At 37.2% G+C, this 24,126-nt stretch overlaps 3 protein-coding genes and 1 pseudogene across 7 annotated transcripts in view; 2 read left to right on the top strand and 2 right to left on the bottom strand.

Annotated features, from left to right (window-relative positions):
* Window positions 1–10,520, top strand: part of LOC102300846 — a 12,529-nt gene extending 2,009 nt beyond the window's left edge. Inside the window, exons 1-10 of one of the 2 annotated variants that reach the window (XM_042218642.1) lie at window positions 6,864–6,946; window positions 7,044–7,079; window positions 7,185–7,484; window positions 7,559–7,879; window positions 7,997–8,089; window positions 8,235–8,259; window positions 8,421–8,488; window positions 8,820–8,856; window positions 8,965–9,035; window positions 9,638–10,520. In XM_042218642.1, the coding sequence (XP_042074576.1) occupies window positions 6,922–6,946; window positions 7,044–7,079; window positions 7,185–7,484; window positions 7,559–7,879; window positions 7,997–8,089; window positions 8,235–8,259; window positions 8,421–8,488; window positions 8,820–8,856; window positions 8,965–9,035; window positions 9,638–9,756 (1,095 nt within the window). In that variant the 5' untranslated portion in view covers window positions 6,864–6,921 and the 3' untranslated portion in view covers window positions 9,757–10,520. Of the gene's footprint in view, window positions 1–6,863; window positions 6,947–7,043; window positions 7,080–7,184; window positions 7,485–7,558; window positions 7,880–7,996; window positions 8,090–8,234; window positions 8,260–8,420; window positions 8,489–8,819; window positions 8,857–8,964; window positions 9,036–9,637 lie in introns of those variants that run through there. The other variant, XM_042218646.1, reaches the window with a different exon arrangement.
* On the bottom strand, window positions 10,501–11,685 carry LOC102303993 (annotated as a pseudogene).
* Window positions 11,686–12,812: 1,127 nt separating this feature from the next.
* On the bottom strand, window positions 12,813–21,163 carry chrna5 (cholinergic receptor, nicotinic, alpha 5). 2 transcript variants are annotated; one of them, XM_005912903.3, is made up of 8 exons: window positions 20,276–21,162; window positions 19,806–19,940; window positions 17,195–17,346; window positions 16,943–16,987; window positions 14,856–14,965; window positions 14,453–14,630; window positions 13,671–14,366; window positions 12,813–13,507 (listed from the first exon to the last, which is right to left on the bottom strand). In XM_005912903.3, the coding sequence occupies exons 2-8, from the start codon at window positions 19,888–19,890 to the stop codon at window positions 13,349–13,351; spliced, it is 1,425 nt and encodes a 474-aa protein (XP_005912965.1). In that variant the 5' UTR covers window positions 19,891–19,940; window positions 20,276–21,162; the 3' UTR covers window positions 12,813–13,348. The 2 variants fall into 2 exon arrangements, with proteins under 2 accessions (XP_005912965.1, XP_005912967.1); XM_005912905.3 differs by lacking the exon at window positions 16,943–16,987 and having other exon boundaries at window positions 20,276–21,163.
* Window positions 21,164–21,244: 81 nt separating this feature from the next.
* LOC102301963 (UDP-glucuronosyltransferase 2A2) overlaps window positions 21,245–24,126 on the top strand; it is a 30,555-nt gene continuing 27,673 nt past the window's right edge. Inside the window, exons 1-2 of one of the 3 annotated variants that reach the window (XM_042218616.1) lie at window positions 21,245–21,819; window positions 22,768–22,847. In XM_042218616.1, the coding sequence (XP_042074550.1) occupies window positions 22,768–22,847 (80 nt within the window). In that variant the 5' untranslated portion in view covers window positions 21,245–21,819. Of the gene's footprint in view, window positions 21,820–22,767; window positions 24,108–24,126 lie in introns of all 3 variants that reach the window. The other 2 variants (XM_014333221.2, XM_005912902.3) reach the window with 2 other exon arrangements.

Raw genomic sequence — 24,126 nt, 5'->3', positions numbered from 1 at the left:
CAACCTGCAGGATACCGACCCTTGAAGTCTGGAGTTCCCCCACCCCTGCTTTACAGCATTAATGCCTTTTGACAGTCATTGAGTTGACTTTGATTTCTAACAATAACCTAATAAGAGGTCATGAGTTTGCATACCAAATAACATATTTTTAACACTAAACACTGTAAAATATGGTTATCATTATAATACAATATACAAATACATGAGAATATGAGAAGTCCCCTTGATTATCAAATGCAAAATGTTGCTCATTATAATGCTGTTTTTGCTGTTTCACGCCAGCAGGGTTGTGTCTGTTAGCTCACTGAGTGTTACAGAAAGACCACAGGATAGATGTGGCGTGTCTTTCATGCTGCCTGAATTAGAAAAGTTAATTATGTCTTGAAAAACAGAAAAGAGTCAAGCTCATACGTGTATAAACAGAGATAGCTGCTGATGACTGCTACCTTTCTTCAATGAATACAGAAAGACAGAAACAAGGTTGTGTCAATGTTTGTAGGGTTAATGAAGTTGTGCTATCTGGCACATAATGCTGTGCTACCTGATGGCTACCTACAATACTATTGTTAGAATAATGAAATAATAATAATACATAAATAAATCAGCACAATGAAGATGGCAGGTGAATGTAAACATTTCACTACATATCGTACTGTGTATGACTGTGTACGTGACAAATTGAATTTGAATTTGAATTTGAATTTTTCCCCGATGGGGAGAAAAAAATGCAATCATGTGGCAGGGCAAAGACACTGAAAACAGACCAAACTTCAGTCAAGATGTCACCTAAGATGATCCATCCAAAACATGTGTTTAGTCATTAAACAGTATACACACTATGCTGCTGTGTGGTTTGGATTACTCACTATGACAGATTTCCACCCTCTGTAGGTTTGTCATTTTCATTTACATCAAATATTTGAAAAAGTATATATAAAATATGTAGATTTTCAGCATGATTTTGGGATTTTTTTCCTTATGTTTTTTCATGGATCTACGACAAAGCCCAAATTGATTTGGTGCTTACAGGGGATCCTATCAACCTCAAATACTTCTGGGAGAAAGGCGAACGGATTATTATTGTAGGCGCCAGATATCTGCTTTATATTTTTGTTTACAATTGAGTTCGTGTTCGTTTCATAATTCATAGATTCATTACATAAGTCATCTTTACAGGATTAATTATGTGTTTACATAAAGTAATGTTATGTCACTGTTTGGGATTGGAACCTAAAAAGGGGTACCTCTCACTTTAAGTATGTAAGTGCAATAGTAGCATGAAACCCTGTGTGAGGGGGAAGGGGAGGAGCATGGACAGAGAGGTTAGGAGTCACATGGTTTTTCTGACCGTGTGCACAGGTAGTTCTGGATAACTGCTTATTTTTTGGAACTTTCATGCTTACTTAGGAAGGAGTTAATTGTTACATCTTCAGTTTGCAATAAATAAACAGTCTTCACATCATAATGCAACTGGAAGCATTTCTTTTGGAAACCAGGAACACGCGTCAGCCATAGACTCTCTTCTTGAACTTGGTTTATTGGAAATTACCCTACAATTATTGACACACCTGCTTATAAACGTGATAACAAGTAAAAGTGCTGTGAAGAGATCTGAACAGATCTATCACATACTTTTTATGGCTTTGCAGTGTCCCTCTTTTCTATGCAGTCAGCATGATTAGTCCTTGCCTCCTCATCTCCTTTCTCCCTGTGCTTGTCTTCTACTTGCCCTCTGACTGTGGTGAAAAAGTAACACCATGTATATATGAGAGACCATGACACCAAAGATGTATAACCATGCAAGTGGGTTTCTTGAAATGCTGCCCAGAGTGATTTTCATGACCAGGCCAGAGAGAGAAGGTGACTGTTAACAGTGTTCAGACTATTAGTTAAAAATTCTGTACCATTCATTCATTAAGTCCCATGCAAAACCAGGACAAAACATCAGGCCCCGAACAACAGAATGATATCAAGTCTCTGTTGGTTGGTTTCTTCTGTGTTTCCAGATACCACATTACACTCTTCATTTAGAAAAAACTTGATTTAGATGTTCGTGTTTGGAAATCAAGCGGCACAAACTGTGTTCAAAGTATGAAAGTACCATCCAACGGTAAATCTCTGTTACTTTAAGCCACTCCCAGGTTGTTTTTATAAAGGGATATGTAACGCAGTTTCTTCTGATTGATGAAATAAAATGTCTTGTAAAGACATTTGAAAAAACATGTAAAATTTCTGTAGAGATTATTTTACATTTGAATAGCTATAGCTGTTGTCAATTTTGATTTCCTATATAATTTCCCAGAGCAGTGAGAGTGAATGAAGATAGGATCCTGTATTGGGTACTACTGTCGGTATGTCAGACTGAGTTACTGTACAGCAATAGAATCAGAGCACTTGAAGAGGCTGAGTCAACTCTGGGTCCAGGGTTAGAGTTACAAGGTCAAGTGTAATCAAATACCTAATAATCAAAAAAATTTTGGTTCCATATTTTTTTACTAAGTCTTTCTATATGGCGTTCCAGGGTAATAAGACAGATCACATATTGTACTTCAGTAAACCTGCGTGTTTTGTTTTCTTTTAAAATCTTATGTTTTAAAACAGTTCATTCAGTTTTGTGCACACCACGGTGAGCTTTAATTTAGTCTGATGTTTTTAAATACTTATGTATCGTGTGTACATGGACATTTTAGTAGAAAAATTATTTGTTATGACTGTTGAAGTGTGTGTTAATGTGTTAGTGTGCCTATAAACACCCAATGCAAAAGTGAATGTACCACTGAAATGTGTTTTCTTACAGTGCAATGAGTCAGCAGGCAATGCAGACATATTGGAGGAACAGCAAGAGCAGATAGAGGGAAGCACAGGAAGGTATAGTGAAAATAGAATTACAGTAAAGACATAGTCTGGGGAATTCTTAATAGAATTACACACGATGACTGAAATAGAAAACCTATCTATCCGAGATCTATTCTTTTTCTAATCCAAAGAAAGACAACAGCCTTATTCCACTAACATTCACACGCTCAGTGCTTAAGAAAACATTTAAAACTATTACTCCTGATAATATCTGTTTCCCAAAGCTTTAATGAAATTTAATTTAAGGTATCTATATACAGCTGTTAGGCTGGTTTAAAGTTTGTGAGTACAAGAAAATTATGATTAGAATAAAATGTGCTCAAGTTTGTTTAGATGGTAGGGTGCAGCTGTCATCAGATCAGAGGAATGGGAAAGGATTTGGGTGTGTGTAATTGTAGAGAGAGAGGAATTTATTGACAGTGGGGGTCTGCCTGTCATAAAAGGAAATATGAAGAATAGTATGCACAGAATAGGGTAAAAGCAGACAGATGTCATGAGTATACAATCTTTCAGTAAGATGTTGGTTACATGAATGGTTTTTCTCATGACTAACCGTGTGTCCAACATCCACTCTGCACATGCTTACGTAGCACATATACATACACACATACTCAAGTATCAGCACAGGCTGGTACCACACAGACACACACACACACACCCACACACACCACTCTGGCCATGAGTTGCTGTTGTTGCCATATAAGGGAATCCCCAGGGTTTTATAGCATATTTTAAAGCTCATGGGGACCCTCCCCCAAAGTGTGAGTATATATGTGTAGGACTGAGGGATTGACCCTCAGATCTGCTGGTTACAATTGCATTAGTTCCCTCTGTGCAGAGGTTCGGTTTAAATAAATGCAAATAAATACAAGTGTTTGTGATTTCAGAGTGTTTCTTTACAGCTGGGTGACAAATGGACTAGAAGTATAGAGTGATTTATAACAGGTATTACCAGTAACAGGTATTAAAAGTATTACCAGTATAAAAATACTGGTAATACTTTTATGTACACTTTACAAAACTCAAATAAAAAAGTATCAAAACAATATGGAAAGGTGAGTGCTCAACATATTTTGGCAGTCGTGAATCTGTGTATACTATGATTGCATGGCGTTTGACTTCCTTATACTGTAAAACTCATAGTTATGATATCTTTTAAAAATTACATAGGTGACTTCACTGCTAACATGCATAAATTGGCAGTATGAGGAATGCAGTTGTCAAATCCAACATTTATTACCTGTCAGTAGCTGTTTTGTCATTTTGAGTTTTACAGCTCAATAAGGTTAGATTGAGGACAAGTTTGATAAGAATAACAAAAACAAACACGAGCAGCTTATTATAAACCTTTTTTGTCCCTTCAAACCAGCAAGTTTGTCTGTGTTACTTCACTGAGTCTTACAGGAAGACCACAGAACAGGTGTGCTTCTTGAATTAGAATAGTTAATTCTGTCATGAAAAACGGTAACCAGAAATGAGGGGAGAGGCAAGCTCACAAGTGTCTAAATAGAGATGACCGTTTCCAACCACAGACAATCTGCCTGTAAGCTGCCAGCATGCCTGTGTGCCGCCTCCTTCAAACATTAAAATAAAGGCAACAGCTTTGTCAGCCCCATATTTTCTTTAATCCATGTTCCAGTTAATGTTAGTCCATTCACCAATTTGATCAACTAAACTGCACAATGAAGAAAAGTTTGATTCTTGGACAAACAACAAAGCCAAGGCCAACTTGGGGCTGATTAGTTCAACTACAAGCCTCTAGGACTTCTGTGAGACAGACAAATGGGTTATTGTCGATGAACCTGGTTATAAACACAACATTAAGTAGAACTACTGAAAGGAGATCTACAAATATATAACACACTTTTTGTGCATCCGTCATCTCCCTCCTTTCTTTGCAATTAACATGATCATCCCATGACTCCTAATCTCCTTTCTCACAGTGCTTGTCTTCTGCCTGCCCTCTGACTGTGGTGAAAAAGTTACACTGTGTATCTGTCTATCACGATGTGTATGACTCTCCTACCCTTTGCCATCAGATATACCTCGTCATCTACTGCTTTTCTGTTGAACATCCGCTACCATGCATTGCTGATTAAAGCATGCGTCTTAACCTTCAACTGTTGCCAGGCTGATATTAATAACCTAGCAGAGAGGGATCCTGAGAGGGTGACTGCTGGTAGTGTTCAGACGATGCATTTGTTAACCTGTGGCTTTCATTCGTTAGATACTCTGCAAAAACAGCAACACCCGCCATTTGAAAAAAGAAAATGCAATTTCATATTGAAGTTAGGATTCTGAAATCAGGTCTTTGCCATAAGCTCTCTTTTATGATATTCTTGTCACTAAATTGCCCCCTGTGGCTTTTTGTGTGGAATCACTGGCCTCAATAGTGGCTAAAAACATTTGCCCAGTACCACATGCAAAGTGGTTAGCACTATTCTTCACATTGAGACGGTCCTGGGCTTAAACCCAGGCAGGCTGAGCTTACATGAGTTTTATCTGGAATCTTTAAATTATCCTGTAATTTCATTGTTCTTGACAATGACAATAAATAAATACTACTACTACTAAATGAGATGACGAGATGAGTTAAAGTTCCCTGTCTTGACCTAAGACACACTTGGAAAAAAGATGCTAAATCAGATCAACTGCACTAACAAAGAAAGACTGACTCTTTCTCCTTGCTTATTTAAGAATATAAAATCAACCTAGAGAGATGGTGTAAGTTAATTTATTTTTAGTTTCCAGAAACCACATCAAACTATTCCACTTTTTTTTAAATTTAGAATTTCATGTGAGACTCTTTGACACTTTGCTCAAAGGCTGACATCCTGTGGTAAATCTTTGTTACTACAAGTTACTTCCTAGTCATTTTAAAGAGATATGTAACTTAATTTGTTCAGATTGCTGCAATACATGCGCCCTTATTTGATTGGACATTAAAAGTTACAATTGCATTATAAGAGGTCCTGCCTAACTCTGAAGCAGTTACTTTCTGGAACATGTAATAATTTAAGAAAATGTAATTTGTGAATTTTGAGGATATTTAAACATTGTGTACAAAGACAAAAAGGACCTTTGGAAAAAGTAGTGTAACCATTGTGACATTTACAGATATTTTATTTTGAAAAGGTCAAATGTAAGCCGGAAAGGGGGTTAGGAAAAAGGAAGGAAAACGTTAGAGCAACAAATTAGTGCTGCAGATTGTGTTGCCGCTGCAAGCCTGAGAATTAAAGAATGGAACTGATAAATACTGAAGTTGTTATCATTAATGTTTGAGGCATGCAAACGTACACTCCTGTATACACGTTGATCTAGAATTGTAAGAAGATAGGTTTGAGTGAATCTGTAAATAATACTATATTTATGAAACACACACACACGCACACACACACACACCGCAAGTTTCATTTTTCTGAAACTTTTCATAAATCTTTTATGAACACCCCAGCATGCCTGGGGTAAAAGCTGTAATTGTCAAGCATACAGACACACTGGACACTGGATCCTTTACAAAGATGCAAAGCAAATAATATTGTTCTATCCAGAAAAAGAACCAGTCAGTCTAATCTGTTAAAGTCAGCTGAATCAGAATCAGTCAAAGTGCACTTTTAAATCAGTGTTCAGCTTTGTGTTATGGTGAAAGCCTCACTTTTGTGAGTGTATATATGTGTGTTTGAAAATGTGTGAAAATCTTTTACATATATTTCCTCAGTGAGCGCGAGTGAAAGAAGATAAGCATCCTGTATTGGGTATAATTGTCAGTATGTCAGAATGACTTATTATACAACTAAAGAAACGTCAGTGGAAATCAATTTGTGATATGAGGTATTTGAAAGTAAAATGGTTTAAGAACACACTCCTCTGAATTTTATTTTTTTGTAGATATTATTTTTTATCCAGTCAAAAATGTTGAAATATCACGTGTCACCTTACAAATAACAGGAAGTGGTTCAATATAGTTTCTCCATATTTACTCTCTGTGGTTTGAGCAAGACTTTTGAGAAGCTTTCAGAAGATACGCTGCAGAGAGTCTGTAAGGGCGGCTCATTGTCTATAACGATGAACATAATAATTGCTCTTCTGTGTGAGTGCACTAACAGATAACATCTATGTCTTTCAGTCAAACTGTTTTCTATTTAAGCTGACAGGATTCATTAGATTTTTCACTTCTTTTCTTCAAGGTGTTCTGACAAATCAGGTCACAAGCCAAACCGAAGGTAAGTTCAGTTTCCTTCATTACAAGATATGTCTCTTCTGTATTCCTAAATGTTATTTAAGCTGCTTTCTTCATTGCATATATTACTCACTATGATGTCTCACAGATATTTTTCCTGCAAAGATCCTGGCCCAGCAGACAATTATAAGTGAAAACAGTGACCTTTATGTAACATGCAGCACATTTGGAAAAAAGAAAGACTCAAGTGTCCATGTTTATTTGTTAATAAATGGGTGCGGAATCCAGAATCGCACCCAGAAGCAAGATCAAAGTGACACCCTGTTCACCGTATCCAGAGCTAGTCTTAATCACAGTGGAAATTACAGCTGTGTTTATTCCCCGAATCATTATACACTTTCTGAAGTAGCCAAGAAAGGAGACAACATCATTCAGATTCTGGTCATAGGTAAGTGTTTTGACTCCTGAACACATGATGTCATTGTTATTTCTTTCCACTCATTTTCTCCTGTTTCCATGCAGCCAATTTTCTCCCAGCAGATATTTCAATAGTTGGGTCATCCACTGTTCATGAGGGACACCATATTGAATTCCAGTGCACAGTCTCTCAACATATTCAAACTCTTGGTGGATGTAAATTCATTTACGCTTACCTGAGGAAGAATGACACGATTCTGCTAGTGCAAGTCTTTAATGTCTCTCAGATGCTGACAACTTTCATCATCGATGGTGCAGTTTTGAGGGATTCAGGTCATTACAGCTGCATAGTGCTGCCATCAAAATGCTTCTATGAGCATGAGTACACAGTTCATGGAACAAACAATGTATTTCTTGAGGTCAAAGGTAAGGGTCTCTGAATGTTTCAAAAATGCTTTAGATAGACGTATTTTTATAATAATGTATTATTTTTATACTGAAATATATTTTTAAATAAATGAATCATCTTATTTTACTTTCCAGTTGATTTGGTGTCTACAGTGTTACTCCATGTTGGAGTAATAACCTTGATGCTATCACTTGGGGCATGTCTTTGGTGGATTTCCAACAAAATAGGTCAAATAAGTATAATTAAAAATAATTTTAGGCTTCACATTTTTTTCACAAGTCATTGTTTATTGTATGGATCAATCAAACCAACCACATAATATAGCTGAATATACCTGCATGCAATATTTTGCTTTGTTTTGTGTTTCAACAGTTCGCTCAACTTCTTGCAGACCACGGTGAGCTTTAATTCAATATGCATAATTTTTTGGACACTTCTGTGATTTTTATTATTAGGAAAATTATTTTTTTATGTTTTGTCTTTGTGTGTAAAGTTCTATATACTGAATGCAAAAGTGAATGTACCACTGAAATATGTTTCGTTTGTTTTGTTTTACAGTGCAACGACTCAGCAGGCAAATTCAGACATGTTGGAGGAACAGCAGGAGCAGGAAGAGTGGGAAGACGGTATGGTCAAAATGGAGTTACAGTCAAGACATACTGTAGGGAATTTTTGATAAAGTTACATATGATGACTTAGAATGAAAATCTTATCTGTGTTCTGCTCTTTTCTAATCCAAGAAAGGATTTCTGTGTAATTTCACAAACAGTTATACATTCATATTCTTTCAAACAAAAAAACTATTTAAAACTATTCAAATCACATCTGTTTCATTAACGACTAAATTTTTCAAAGCTTTCAAAAGTGAGCTACATACAGCTGTTATAAATAGAAATTGCTATGAACTTTAATTTTTCTCTGTATTTCACTGTGTTTTTGTGTGTGTGTTTTTATCAGAAAAAGAAGACTCTTCCAGCATAGAGTATGATGACGCGTAAGAATATATTTTTATTTTCAACATCTGTACACTTAAAAAATGTGTAATAACAACAAAAGCATGAGCAGTAATGAAATCTGATCATTAACAACATTTTATCATCAGGTGTCCAAACAATCTGGCAGCTGAGGTTTCATTGCCTTCTGAAAATTTTGAAGACGCGTACACTGTTGTAGGTAAGCGATCACATTGTGTTTCATTGTGCTATAATAGACATAGTTTTGATGCCTTTTAACAGTCATTCAGGTGACTTTATTGCCTAACATGAACATAAAAGAGATGATAAGTCCCATAACATTAATCAGCAGCATGCCAAGTAATACATTTTACTAAAGTACAGTACTAAAAGTACTTTAAAATTAATATATTCAGTGAATCACAATTGGCAATGTAAGATGAATGCAACATGATAACATGTTGCATTATCAAATACAACATGTATTACCTAAGAGTAGTTATTATGTCTTCTAGTCTTGAGCTGGATTGAGCATGAAGTTATTAGAATAAGAAAACATATTGTTGGGAACTTATTACAAATGGTGTTTTAATACTTGAAACCAGAAGGTTTGTCTTTGTTGCTTTACTCAGTCTTACAGGAAGACCACAGGAAATGTGTGAAAGAGTGTTTCATGCTGCCTGAATTAGAATAGTTAATTCTGTCAGTAAAGATGGTTACCGGAAAAGAGGCGAAAGGCAAGACCATAAGTGTTGAAACTCATTAAACACATGTCTAAATAACACTTGCGACCACTATTTAACTGAAACTTTCCAACCACAGATGATGCGCCTGCAGATTCAAGGCCAGAATGCCTATATAGTTCATCAATGAAACGTAAAAAGAAAGACAACAGCATCCCCACCCCCAGTTCCTCTTCATTCGATGTTTCAGCTAATTAATGACTGCAGGCAATGATCATGTTCAGAATGAGTGGCAATGTTTTCTGAAAGTGTAGTGGCTGCGAAGCATCGGCATTCACAGATGTTTATCAGCAACACAGTGGAAGAAAGACTTGCCCCAACTTGCTGTTTCTTGTTTCTTCATAAAACATTTTGGTCAAAGGCATGGATGTACTTACCATGCTTTATAAAATAGTCTGCATTTTGCTTTCACTCTAGAGCATGCAGACATTAGTGTTTTATATTTTTCCTAGAGATGTGTTCACGTTTTTGTGACCCCTTATTTCCATCAATCCATCATAAAAATGTATATAATATGTATATAATACAATAAAAAATACTCACTGTGTATAGCTTTCAAATTTACAATTATTATGTTTTTATTGTGGTAATTAGATGTATTTGTATTCAATAAATTGTTTCTAATCCACACAGAACATGTTTAATAAATTTGAGGTTGGGGTTTGGGAAGGCTATCACATTATCCTGCATAATTAAAATAGAAAAAGCACATTCTACTGTTCACCATGGGGACATACAGACTGTGGACACAGGGATCAGGGTTTTATGGTTGTAATTTTTATTCAGTTGAATGAACTTTCACATTTGACAGTAGCTTTGATTTGTAGCATAACTGGGGAAAACTACTTCACCGAAATCTGCAAAATAACACAAACCATGTCTTATCATTTCTTATTCAACCTATTAGTTTTAATTTTCAGGCATTTTTCAAGACATACCAGCCTAAAGAACACAAGAGATTTTTTTAAAAAAAAGTAATTAATGCACCAGCAGCTAGAAAAGATAGTACTACATCTACAGAGTGGTAGGAGTACCGGGGCATTCTGTAGGACTCTGCTTTCAGGTGAGCTGCTCCTTTGTGCCTCATGACAAACTCTATCCAGAAGAGGGCGTTATCCAGTGGCTTTACTGGCTCATCTCTGTGTAGCCTGGAAAGTCTCTGCATGTTCGTCCTGTACGAGGGATCATTCAGGACTTCATGTAAGGCCTTAAGGCCTTCAGGAAATTATCATCTTTATCCACAATGGCTAATGTAAGAATTTTAGCTGCTCCTTTTTCTTTCAAGCGAAGCAGGTTATCATACTGGTCAAAAAACACAGGTAGGCCCACAATGGGAACTCCATGATAAATAGCTTCCTGGACTCTGTTTGTTCCTCCATGTGACACAAATAATTTTATTTTAGGGTGTCCTAAAAGGTCATTCTGTGGCATCCAATCAACAAATAAAGTGTTATTACCCAGACCAACTGGCCTGTCACCTTTATACTTCCAGATGACTTTCTGTGGCAGTTTAGCAAAAGCTGCAGCGATCTCATTTGTTATATCAGCAGGAAGTTCAGTCACAAAAGTCCCCAGAGACATGAGGATGAAGCCATGCTCTCCAGAACTCTGCACAAAGTCCTCCAAGTGTTCAGGAAGTGGTTCTGAAGGTTTACACTGAAATCCTTCTATATAGATAACATTAGGCATGGTTGGTCGAGGGAACTCAAACACAAAGTCCACTCTCATGAGCCACAGGTCTGCTCCTTGTAATAAGCCACTATATGTAACATCTGAGCCAAATAATTTATTGAAAACAGCTTGATACTGAGGATGGATTAAAAATATGTCCTGTGCTTACCAGATGACATAGCAAATTAGATTTTTGACTGTCTGTATGAAAGTCATGCTGTCTGTCAGCCCAGAACCAGTTATTGGGATATACGATAATGGTGAAGGTGCAATGGCCAAGTGTCCCTCCCCACTAGTTGCGAATTGTACATTATAGATCAGAGGTAATTTCAGAGCACGAGCGATTAATATGCCTGCACCCCATGCTGGGTCAGTGAGGACTAGGTCATATTTGTGCACCTTTAAATTACTCATCAAATTCCCATCTTCAAGCATTATAGCCATTTTGCATATGATTCCATGCATATCATACATGGCATTAAACATTTCAACCTGCAAACTCAAAAAGCTAAAAAACGAGCTTTGTGCTAATTAATCCTTTTTCACCTGCATTTTTAGCTGTCCTTATTCCTAACATCCTTTACCCCTCTCCAACCATGTTTATTATTTCAACTTATAGTCTCTGTATTTTAGTGGTGTAGTGGAAAATCAAATGTCACTCATCAATACGCTCACATAGCTGTAATGTGAAAATAAGGCCATGCGGGGGCAGTGCAGGCTCAACTAAAGGCCGGAGACAAAAGCAGTCTTCCTGGTTTTTCAAACGTTTCCAGAAGTGAAGTAAACCTCCCCACCATTTTTTTCCACTTAGTCAGAAAAAATTATCTGAGGTATGAAAAATCAGTCATACAACAAAACAATCTGGCGAGACATCCTCAAATAGCTTTTAATTCTGTAATAAATTTCAGAGAAATAAAAACATCCCGTCCCTGAAGCGTCTTTTGTGCTGCGACCATGGATTGTCTTACAGTCTCCAGAAAGTATGCAGTAAATGTCCTCAAGGTGAAAGGAAGTGCTGTGAAATTCAAGTCCTGGCAAGAAAGTCTGCTCTTAGAGAGGGCGAGGGAGAATGAATAAAGAAACTATTTAAATGACAATGTTTCCGTATAAGAACATAACTGACCCACATGCAGTCAGCATAATAATAATAATCTATTGTGGTCATATAACTGTAACCTTCTAAAAGGCAAAGGAATTCAAGGAAATTGTGGAGAAATGCTGATCTTTTATTTACCAAGACGAGCTGTTCTCTTTCACAATTGTGCACCTTGTCAAATTTTGTGTTTACCTGCAAGAATAGTCTATTTTTAAACTACTAATGAATCTGACATTGCTGATAGGGCATACTGTGTAAAAGGGAGAATCATGATTATGTTCTACAGTTCAAAAGATCATCAAAAACTAGTACATAAAGCTTAAAACGTGTCCTAGTGCCTTCATGGGGTATGCTTTTCCTCATGTCCTCATGAAGGGATTTATGGGAATCTCTGGGATTTGTTCTTGCCATATTGTATTGTGCTTTTTCCAGAACCAACAATAAATCCACTCAATGATGCCAGTAAACAGACAAGGCCAAATACATGTATCATATTGTACTGTTATTTATTTATATGTGAAATGTGGACAGAAATGCAGATGATCTTTTCTAAGTAATATTTAATCTCAAATGCAGAATTTAGATTAAAATCAAGTTCATCCTATAGTGATTATGTACTCTGCTACACACTAAGTCTCATATTTTACTCTTTCCCTAAAGATTTTTAAGGGTTTTTATGTTTCAGTTGTGCTTTGTTGAAAAATATTGTTTATCATAGACACATTTACAAATTGGTAGTATTCAGTATATATGTCTACTCTGAGTACATGTTTGTTCATTATTCCAGTATCAATCAACTATATACTGAAAGCCTACATAGGAACAGTACATGTTATGGATTTGAGACAAAGCCTGTTTCTCTCCACTTTGCAAACAAGGCACCCAAAGCTGTAGCTGTGCAGCTCTGGCACACCTATAGCAAACAGAATAACCCCGAGCAGGACTATAATCATATCTCAAATATGACTAGAAGTAGCTGTTTATGTGCTTTGCTTCAATTTTTGGTTAGTCTAACTGTGGTTATTAGAGGATACTTCCAGCATGGCTAGGGACAATGATACTGGCCCATTTGTAAATAACTGGGATGAAGAGGAGAGCAGAACCAAGGACTGACACCAAGAGGAAGGCCCACAAAAACATTCGATCCAGAACCTGGGCTACAAACTTCCAGTCTTGAACAACCTGTAACAGAAGAAGCACATGGCAGTCTCTATATTCTTAATGGTTATGGGCAGACACATATATAAGCTAACTCAGGGTAATGAATCCGTAATTTTTCCAAGTTTACAGTCTTTGTTGTAATTTGCGATTTTGTTTTACAAATGAAAAAACCCTCAAAACTCACCTCTCTGACCTGATTTTCTTTAACCACATGCATGGTAATGTAGCGAATAGACTCCAAAGCAGCTTCTAGGTTGTGTCGAGTGTAGAGGAGCTGAGTGAGCTCAGGTGTCGAGCTCTTTATCCCTTCCAGTCCCACCGCTTCTCTAGCCCTGGCTACTCCAGCTGTGGCATAACGATCCACATGGCTGCGCATGCATAACAATTTAGGAAGTCGATGCAGGAAAATTTTCCTCACCCAGGGTGCCATACTGTGATGTGTAGAAGAAGAGCGGTGGTGGATGTTGATGGCAAAGACAGTAATAATGATGGAAAGTGTGACAAAGATCATGGTAAAGACCAGGTACTCCCCAATGAGTGGGATTGCTTTTGAAGAGGAGGGGATGATCTCCTCAATGACCAGGAGGAAGACGGTAAGCGACACCAACACTGAGGTGCAGAGAGAGATCTTCTCACCACCATTTGAAGGCAGATAGAAAACAAGAATGGTAAGAAAGGACAAGCCAATGCAGGGAATGATGAGAAAGAGGGTGTAGAAAAGAGGCAACCTGCGGATAATGAAGAAGTAGGTAATGGTGGGATAGGAAGAACTGCCATCAGTCCTCAGACCACGGCTGCCTGTGGCTTTTACTATCTCCCATTCACCATTGTCAAAATAGTCCTGCTTGTCTACGTGGAAGTCCTCCAGAATTATGTCCACCTGTTAAATCAAAAAGGGAATCTAATTAATCAGTGTTTATTACAATATTAATGTACTGCAGATGCTGTTATATAATAGAAATTCACCTGGGAGCCATCATAGGTCCAGGAGCCAAACTTCATTGAGCAGTTCTGGAGGTCAAAAGGAAAGAAGGTGACATCAATGGTGCAGGCTGACTTGTAGTTGGCTGGTGGTGTCCACAATATTGTACCATTGTACTTCACAACGGCCTTGGTGATAGTTCCCTCAAAGCGTCCATCAGAACTATTAAGAAAAATATGCCCACATTTTAGCTAACAGCTTCTTTAAGAGTACTCCTACAACATCCAGAACAACAACTTCCTTTACTTCATTTTAATCTCCCCACTTTTTTTCTTTGCTTTATATACTATGAAAATCATTTGGAAAATTAGGAAAATGTAAGAAAAAAAGAAAAAGCTTTTCATTATATCTTTTAATAACCTATTTATATACAGTACAGTGACATACTTATCATACAGTACAACGTCTGGCAGCCATAGCCTGTCTGAGGGGACACGGATCGATGTGATGCCCAGGTATTCATCAGGATTCCATCTGAGTTTCATGTCAGTCCATTCCTACATGAGGGAAAAGAGTCCATTTAACAACTAAAACCACAACTAATCTATCAATGGGTTGCTAAAATACATATTTAACTTATTTGAAAATTCATATCCTTTCTTGAAAGTCAGTTTTTGTAATAATTTCATGGCACCTGAGCTAGTAGCTGGTTGACTTAGCGCAGAGACTGGGAACAAGGAGGAACCGCTAGTTAGAAGTGACAACAACTTATTCTTTAGACTAGAGAAATTTGGTAGTGGTGGCAAAGAAAATGGAAAGTGATAAGGACTGTAACAAGATGACTGGATAGAAGAAAAAAGGACGGTTACGAACATCTGGTTTCCCTCAAGCTATCATAATGGAGGGAGATGACAGCACAACAAATCCTGTCTTTAGGTAATTGGTATTTGGCTGGTAAGAGGTTCTGAGAAGATAGTTTGGTGGTAGAAATACGATCCAAGCCATAAGTCATTGCCAATTATTATTTAACCAGTTAAGAGATAAAACAAGGAACCATGAATACACTGGGAACATGGCTCCATACAATGAACAGCTATGTCAGTTTTATCTGGCAATGTACCAGACTATGATAAAAATAGAATAGAACAGAATTCAACTTTATTTTCATTACACATGTCACAGGTACAAGGCAATGAAATGCAGTTTGCATCCATCTAGAAGTGCTTTAGCCGTGACTGTCAATATAGATATGTAAATATATTACAGAAATGGGTCTATTATGGTATGTTATAATGTACACGGTATGAAGGTATGTTATGAATATGCTATAACTATAAGTATGTACAGGCTGTATTCAGTACGAGCTATGTATGAACAGGATATAAATATGAAAAACTATGAAATAAAAAAACTAAAGAGAAATATGAGATATACAGCTATACAGAAATGTGAACTATGCAAGTTATAAACAGTGTTGAATTAAAAATTATCGTATTGTACAGAGTGATTATTTACACAGAAGCAGGCGTGTATTCAGCCTCCCCTTACGAAATCAGGTTTATAGGGTGTTAGTATAGCTTGCTGGATTGAGAGTGTGACTCATATGCCTCAAGGCTATTGCAGTAGTCTAGATTCAAATCTCCTTTGGGGCATTTCCCACATAACTTTCCTGGCTCTCTATCCCAGCTTTCCTGTCCAGTCTATGCTCTTCTGTTATAATACATCCTAAAAAGCCAAAGCAGCCATTCCCAGAGTGAAGACTGCTACTTCTATCCAGTTAATACAAAGTGTTAAGGCCCATGTGTGACCCACCTGTCACTGGCAAACAAACTTCAATACAAGACCACTAAAATTTAGGCCAGAGTAATATCACAACTTAACCACTAACCACCACCCATTCCTCCTGACTATATTCCTAATAGTGTAATTTCCTGCTGTTGGACAACAAAATCCTGAGACTATTAACCCTTCAATCTTAATCTCTACAGATTATAAATATTGCCAAGGTCAGACAGAATATAATAATATAATTGAATGCTGCTACTCATTTAACAATGCAGCAGTTTTCCATCTACATTTAGTGCGAAACACGGCAGCAACGCTATTCACAAACACTCAATGCAAGAAACATTTTACTTCAGCTCTTGCAAAGCTACACTGGCTTCACAATTCCTGCAGAATCCAATTTAAGACTGTATTGATTACTTTTAAATCACTACATGATAGAGCTCCACTTTATATCTCAAAATACTTAACTCTTCATTAAGCAAGCAGATCTCTCTGATAAGAGAATCAATTGCTGTCACAGCTTCCACATTCAAGCCTTAACACAAAGCCGGTGAGTACCTTTACTGTTTTGGCCCAAAGACTGTGGAATAAGCATCCTCCTATTATTATATGCCGTCTTTTTATTCAAGGGCTTTATGTATTTTTTAATATTTCTTGTAAGTTTCGATTAGAAAGGTGCTATAGAAATATTAATGGCGCAACATGATGTTACATCATTTTGTAAGTACAGATATAGTGGTACTTGCCTGTTTCATCCAAACATTAGTTGTCATTAACTGATTTTTCTCATCCTAGAATTGTAAAACAACACATTTTGTACAAAAAACATTCACATTTTATATTAAGTGATACATTATATTTTTAGAGAGCAGAGAACAGAGCAGTGATTTAAATGGCATTTAATCTTTGAACAAACTATTTTATGTCCTTTATATGATTTCTTGGTAACAAATAGATAAACATTATCACAGTAATAATCAGTGCTGATTTATACTCACCACATCAACAAGCTGTGAAATAGCTAGTCCAAACCTCACACGGATTGTCTGGTTTAGGTATTCCACTGGACGAACCCATTTCTGGTAGTTTTTAAAGAGATATTTGAATAGTTTGTCTTCTGCTTTTGCGTAGGAGGAGAGTTTTGGAATACCTAAGAGATGGAAAAGACATGATTTTTAAAATATCTATATCTATCTGTCTATCTAGCTATACTGGTTTATTTTAAGGTAATTCAGAAAATATAGCATTACTTATTAACAGGCATGTTAAAAAAAGTTAAACCATTCCCTGTATGTTTTCAAACAGCACTGCATTTACCTTTCTGAACTTATATTAGTTTTATGTGTAGCGCTTCTGGCTATGACCTCTGCAAACCAAAGTTAGGAACCAAACTCATACTGAATATATAATTAAGATTACTACATCAAAAGAGAATGTATGAAGCCTTTACAATGAGTGCCAAGCATGGTAGCGAATATTTTCTACTTAGCCTTTGCTAATGGAGTGATCAAAAAGAAATGTATTTTTGAATATAGCATTCAAAATACATTTTTAGTGTTTAGCTGGGATGTTCTGGGTGATGATGGGTTAGCTAGAGACAAATTTAAGCAATAGTTTTTTTTCTTTTAGGTTCCCAGTCTGTAAGATGCCATCAGTTAATATTTGCAGAGTATAGCCTCAGAACGATATCCAAATAAAACACTGCAGTTAGACTGTGCTTCATGCACGTGTACTGATGAAATGTATGTCTGCAATTTAAAATGTAATCAGAGGAAGCACTGCAGCGATTTGGCTCAGTTCCTATTTACTTTGTACCATTCCTTCACTAGTGTGAGTACCTGATATGTCTATACACCTTTCTCATCACATCACTGCACTGTGAGTCATATGCAGCAACGATTGTAAATAATGCGGACATTCTCATTTGAAGGATAATCCTATTCAATAAAAGTCACTGCTTTCTAATGTATCCTGCCATCTTTACTGCATATGTAACAAAAGTAAACATAAGATGTGAAATTTTAAACATGACTTGAACTTGGACTGTTCACGGTGAATTGTGGAATTGCTGTTGATGCCAAATTTTAGGAAAAATGGTTTTAGGCAAGAATATCTTTAGGCATGAAGTTTTTCTTCAGCTGACTTGTTAAAACACAAACAACTACAGGGTGCTAACATACACTCAGTGTTTAACAACCATTTTAATTCATCTAATCCTAGTTTGTTCACTATATAAACTAAATTTCTTTATAATCAAAGCACTTACAGAGTAGGTGGCATAGATTGTGGTCATGACATTAAACCAATTCCACCACATTAAGGGTTCAACTGTTTTACAACTGCTGCATCGCTTTGCTGTATCAGAATACCAGTACAAACAAGAAGCAACTGATTCTTCACCTTATTACTGATTCTGGTAATAAACTCAATTTATGGATAGTGAATGTGGCTCCAAAGCTACCACAAGACTGACCACAAATATGTGGTGTCACTCTCAGGCTGCGTGGATCAATAAAGACAAGGCTTCAAACAGCCTCAATCAATGACTGTGTGATCAGCAAATTCATCATCTCTCAGAGCTTCTTCTGCGCTGTCACCAGCATCCTGCTCGGGTGAAAAACAAGCAGGAGAATCTTCTGGATTCTACATTCATCACTGATGATTTATTGGTAACCTGGGAATGTGCTCAGTCATAAATGATGTAGTAAAAAGTTGGTGTTTAGTATATGAGAAAAACCTGGAGCTCATTCATTATCAGTGTCAGCAAATGTTGAATTCTATCAGCAAATGATATTTACACATAAATACTGCGTAAAAAGTATTTCATGTTAAATCATTTACTCAAATGAATGCTAGCTTCTGCTTGTTCAGTGCAATAGGAAGCATCTCAAAACACTAAGCATGTAATGCAATAAACATGGAATATATAATGTGAGTTGCTGAGGATTCCAGTGATAAATTCTCTAAAGATCACATGCTGCCACAGTCAGGCAAATATGTAAAACATTAATAACAAGAGATCACAAAATAATGGACAAATAAAGTATATTTGTATATACTTTAATGATGGCAGCAGATCTTTCTTCCCTCCCGTTGGTATAGTTTATATTATTATTCCTGTCCTTTCTCACTTTCTACTGTTCCTCACCTGCCCACCAATAACCTCTACTAAGTTAATTCTCCAAGAGTGACTTCAGTTATTCTCTTGTCATAACCAAAGGTTATCTTTTCCATCCACTTATCCACACAGACCCTCTGTTTTCAGTCAATGATAACGAATGAAAACAGAGTGTTAATTATTGATGTATTAGGTGAAAATCGTGTGTCATAGTAAAAAGTAAGCACTCTGTTTTTTCAGAGGAAGTCTATTTAAAATTGAACACACAGTCTTTTAGTTACTAGCTTTAGAATTTTTTACATATTTGATCAGTAAGAGGATAGCTAACTTGTTTTTCTAAACTCACAGCAAATGCACAAATTATAAAATTTTATATTAACATGCTGATACGAGTCACTCCTTGTAGCTGAACTCTTGCAATTTTTTTTCAATATTCTGTAGAAAACTCTGCTACTCTGTCATCAGGCATCCCCAGGTCATAAAACACTCACGTAGTGAGTGGCACAGGTAGCACCAGCACACCAATGGCAGCAGCAGTGTGAGAGAGGTGGCTGCCCCTCCTGCTCTCCACATCATATCAGAGGTGGCACTCGATCCACACAGCTGGTACCTTGGGCATCCCAGAGCTGGAAAATAAAATATTCAAAACAATAGTTATTAAAAACCGTGGCTTCTTTATACATCAGAGTAAATAAATCTTGCCTTGGGTAAACGCTCAAATCCCAAGTTATTCGTCTTTATTAAAGCCGAATAAAATCTTATTTAGGGATTTCAGGGGAAAGGCTGTGAAAAACAAATAAGCATCATCGACACTAAATAATAAACTGCAACCACACTTATAACATCCAGAACAACATCTGCATAAGTCAAGAATATGTTCTACCTTCACCTTGCTAAGATGACCCTCTCCAAGATAAAAATTACATTTTAATATGTGAGCATGCAGCTGCTGTATCCATACCTGCTCTGAGGTTGTCCCATTAAGAGTGATTAACAGTGGATGTGAAGGTAGTTAGTGTCCAAACAACAGCGGCAGTGCTGCTGTACTGCTCCTCCATTACATGCAGGTTCTTTCTCTCGCCTTACACAGATGCTGCTTCACTCCCTGCTGCCTCCAATTGTGAACAGGCAACGCATGCTCATCCCCTCCTCCTCCTGTTCCTTAGGAGAGTCCGCCCCCAGCCCCCAGCACCATCACCGTTTTCCATCCTTCCCGTTTCTCTAACATTCTCGTGGTCACTAATAACAGGCAAGAATAATTGCACCCTCCATGCAGCCACCTCATTGCCTCTCCACAGCAGCTAATGGTAAGCTCTGCCACTGCCACTCTGCTTTGCATCTAACCAACAGTTTCCAGATCATTACCTGGTGCCCACTGCCACACATGATGATGTATTTTGTGATACTTGTTCCCCCCCCCCACAATTCTGTGTCAATATGTTTGCTTCCATGGTGACAGCATATTGTGGGATGCAGAAATGTTAACATGCAAGGGGATGATAAATATTAACCAAATTCTGTTGGAAAACCATTTTCCAAAGTCAGTGCAGCATATTTACATTTTACTGTCATATCTTTTGTTTTATAAAATACTAAATACATAACAAAACACAATTTTGTGTGAGTATGCAGGGCTTATGTGTGTAAAAGCAGTCTTGTTATTTTGTATTAGAACCTGTTAAATATAACCTATTATACTTTTCATAGCATCTGTGAAACGGTAATGGGAGACCTTTCTGAAAAATATCAGAATTATCTGTTACATGCAAATCTTTACAAAAAAAAATCAAATCCTGGAAAAAACATTTCAGGATTTGCAGATGAACAGAAGACATTCATCTCTTGCAGTTATTTCACAGCCAAAGTTTTAGTATGTGCAATAAACCACCATAGATGCACCGACATGCATCTACATAGGCTATATATCGACATATGAAAGTCTTATATATTATAAACCAATAAATTTAGAATGGTTGCAAATTTAGAAACGATCAAACCTCATTAGGGTCGCATAACATTTACATGACATTACACAGAAACAAATATAAAGCTAAGAATTAAGAATCATTCAAACAAAATTACAAAATGAATACAGAATGACTTATCCATTAAGAAATGCAGCTTCAATATAAACCTTTCAATGCATAACAAAAAGAATCTTTATAACTAATGCTTAACGCCTACAGACTGTGCTGACAAAACACTGGAATTTAATTCCTTATTCAGTGAAAATGAAAAAGTGTACCATTTCAGTTAATTCATCAATGACGCACTAACTTTGATCCAGAGTACATAAACACACCTTTGCTTTCCAAGTATCCCCGTCACCTTTGAACACAGATAGAGTTATTACTTCCTGCCTTCCAGGCTTCAACGTGCATCCTGGATTGTGATTCAGTTCTTCTCTATCCTGCATAGCAACATTAATTGAACAGATTTCGTTCATTGGCGCTCTGGAAAACAGGCTCTTTACATTTCTTGTGTGGAGAAACCAAACGTCCAGCAGTAAGTAGAAACGCTCTGTGTTAATGTGACTGTATATACGGAAAATTAACTTAACCTTGCTACTCCACGTAAAAGCTCTGCCCAAATTGCGACTGGAGTTAGTGGCCTACTCTTAAGCTTTGTGGGTTTCTGTGGAACCCCCGCCCAAAAAACTGTGTTGAAAACCACCGAGGGTCTCTGCTCCAGTCCCCGGGTTGTTGGGGCTTCCTGTTTAGCTGCAGAGAGGGTTTATTGTCCTTGGAAGCAGTGTCAAAAATATGTGGTACAACTGGTGTGTGGGCTACGCATGCTTATGCTATTGTTGATCCATCAGTCAGACACGGAGAAGAGCAGAGTTATAGCATACAAAGAGCCGAAGCAGAACGTTAAAAACAATGAAAAGTGTCGATTGCAGCCACCGTCTGTACTTTCAATACTGCAGTTTTTAATCTTTATTGTTTGTTTCGTGCTTCTTCCGTTCCCGGTGAACTCCGTCGTAGCTCCGTTCTCTACATTCAGTGGCTCTGCTTCTCTATTTTGTCAACCAATCAACATTCGGTAGACTCTTACGTCATCCGCTTTCAGCAGCTCGCTGTCAGTATCTTTTTATTAATTAAATAAAAAATAAAATAAAATAAAAAACCTCCCAATTATGCAGTTACACGCCTTCTTTTTTAAAACGTGCAACCTACCTCAAGCTAATAAATTATCTGCACCAATGACAAAACGTGTACCAACTTCAAATATGTTATTATAAATATTATTACAAGTTCAAAAATGTCAGTGATGAAACAGAAAGTTGCTTAATAAATCATGAAAGTGCAAGAGCATATATGGATGGCTTGTGATTGCATCACTCTCAAACTTTTCATTGACAAAGTAAAAAAATGTAGTTTGAAATGTTCATAGTCCGTTTCCACTGTGAACATCTTTTTCATGTCAGTAAATTCATTTTTTTCTTCATTTCAGATGAAGGTGCTCTATTGCTGCACTGCTTTGCTGCTGCTCATTTCTATTCCCAGAGCCTGTGAAGGAGGTAACATCTTAGTGTTTCCTTCAGAAGGCAGCCACTGGGTAAATATGGATATTCTACTAAAGGCTTTGCACTCTAGAGGACACAGCATAACAATTCTGTGTTCCAGTAAAAGCTGGTACATCAAGGATATTTCCTCTAGTTATAATATTTTAACAGTTTCGGTGGAAAACCCTGTGACTCAGGAGATTATGTCAAAAATGGTGGCTAAGCTCATAGAATCTGAACAAGGTGCTCTTTCCTTGTCAGGTTTTATCCACATGGGTGTAGAGCTGTTCAGCAAATTTGTTGACATTCACAGAACTATAGGTGAACTTGTAACAGCAATAGTAGATGACAAACTGTTGATGAGAAACTTAAATGAAAGCAAGTTTGACGTGATACTCGCTGACCCCTGCTGGGGTGGTGGAGTCATTCTGGCCAAATATCTCAACCTTCCTTTGGTTTATAATGTTCGCTGGGTAATAACTGCAGATGCTCATTTTTCCATAGCTCCATCACCATTATCTTACATTCCTGTGACTGGAACTGGGTATACTGACAAGATGACCTTTTCTCAGAGAGTTACAAACATGGTTTTACACATCATAACACAAACACAAAACAGCCTGGTGGCTAAACTAGTATACCAGAAAATAACTGACAAATATCTTGGGCCTGGTTATGATTTTAAAGAGTTAATGATCAATGCAGACATTTGGCTGATGAGAGTGGACTTTGTGTTTGAGTACCCACGGCCCACAATGCCTAATGTTGTTTATATCGGAGGGTTCCAGTGCAAACCTGCTAAACCTCTGCCTCAGCACTTGGAGGACTTTGTGCAGAGTTCTGGGGACCATGGCTTCATCCTCATGTCTTTGGGGACTTTTATAACTGAACTTCCTTCTGACATAGCAAATGAGATCGCTGCAGCTTTTGCTAAACTGCCACAGAAAGTCATCTGGAAGTATAAAGGTGACAGACCAGCCACTCTGGGCAATAACACTTTACTGGTGGACTGGATGCCACAGAATGACCTTTTGGGACATCCAAAAATAAAACTGTTTGTGGCACATGGAGGAACAAATGGAGTCCAAGAAGCTATTTATCATGGAGTCCCAGTTGTAGGAATATCCTTTTATTTTGATCAGTATGATAACTTGCTACGTCTGAAAGACAGAGGAGGAGCTAAGATACTTACATTAACTACAGTGGACAAAGACAACAATTTCCTGAAGGCCATAGAGGAAGTCCTGAATGATCCCTCATACAGGACGAACATGCAGAGACTTTCCAGGCTACACAGAGATAAGCCA

This window comes from Haplochromis burtoni, unplaced genomic scaffold, assembly GCF_018398535.1.
Source record: "Haplochromis burtoni strain Fernald_Lab_line unplaced genomic scaffold, NCSU_Asbu1 Contig_2, whole genome shotgun sequence".
NCBI lineage: Eukaryota > Metazoa > Chordata > Actinopteri > Cichliformes > Cichlidae > Haplochromis > Haplochromis burtoni.
This window is presented reverse-complemented; position numbering and strand designations above follow the sequence as displayed.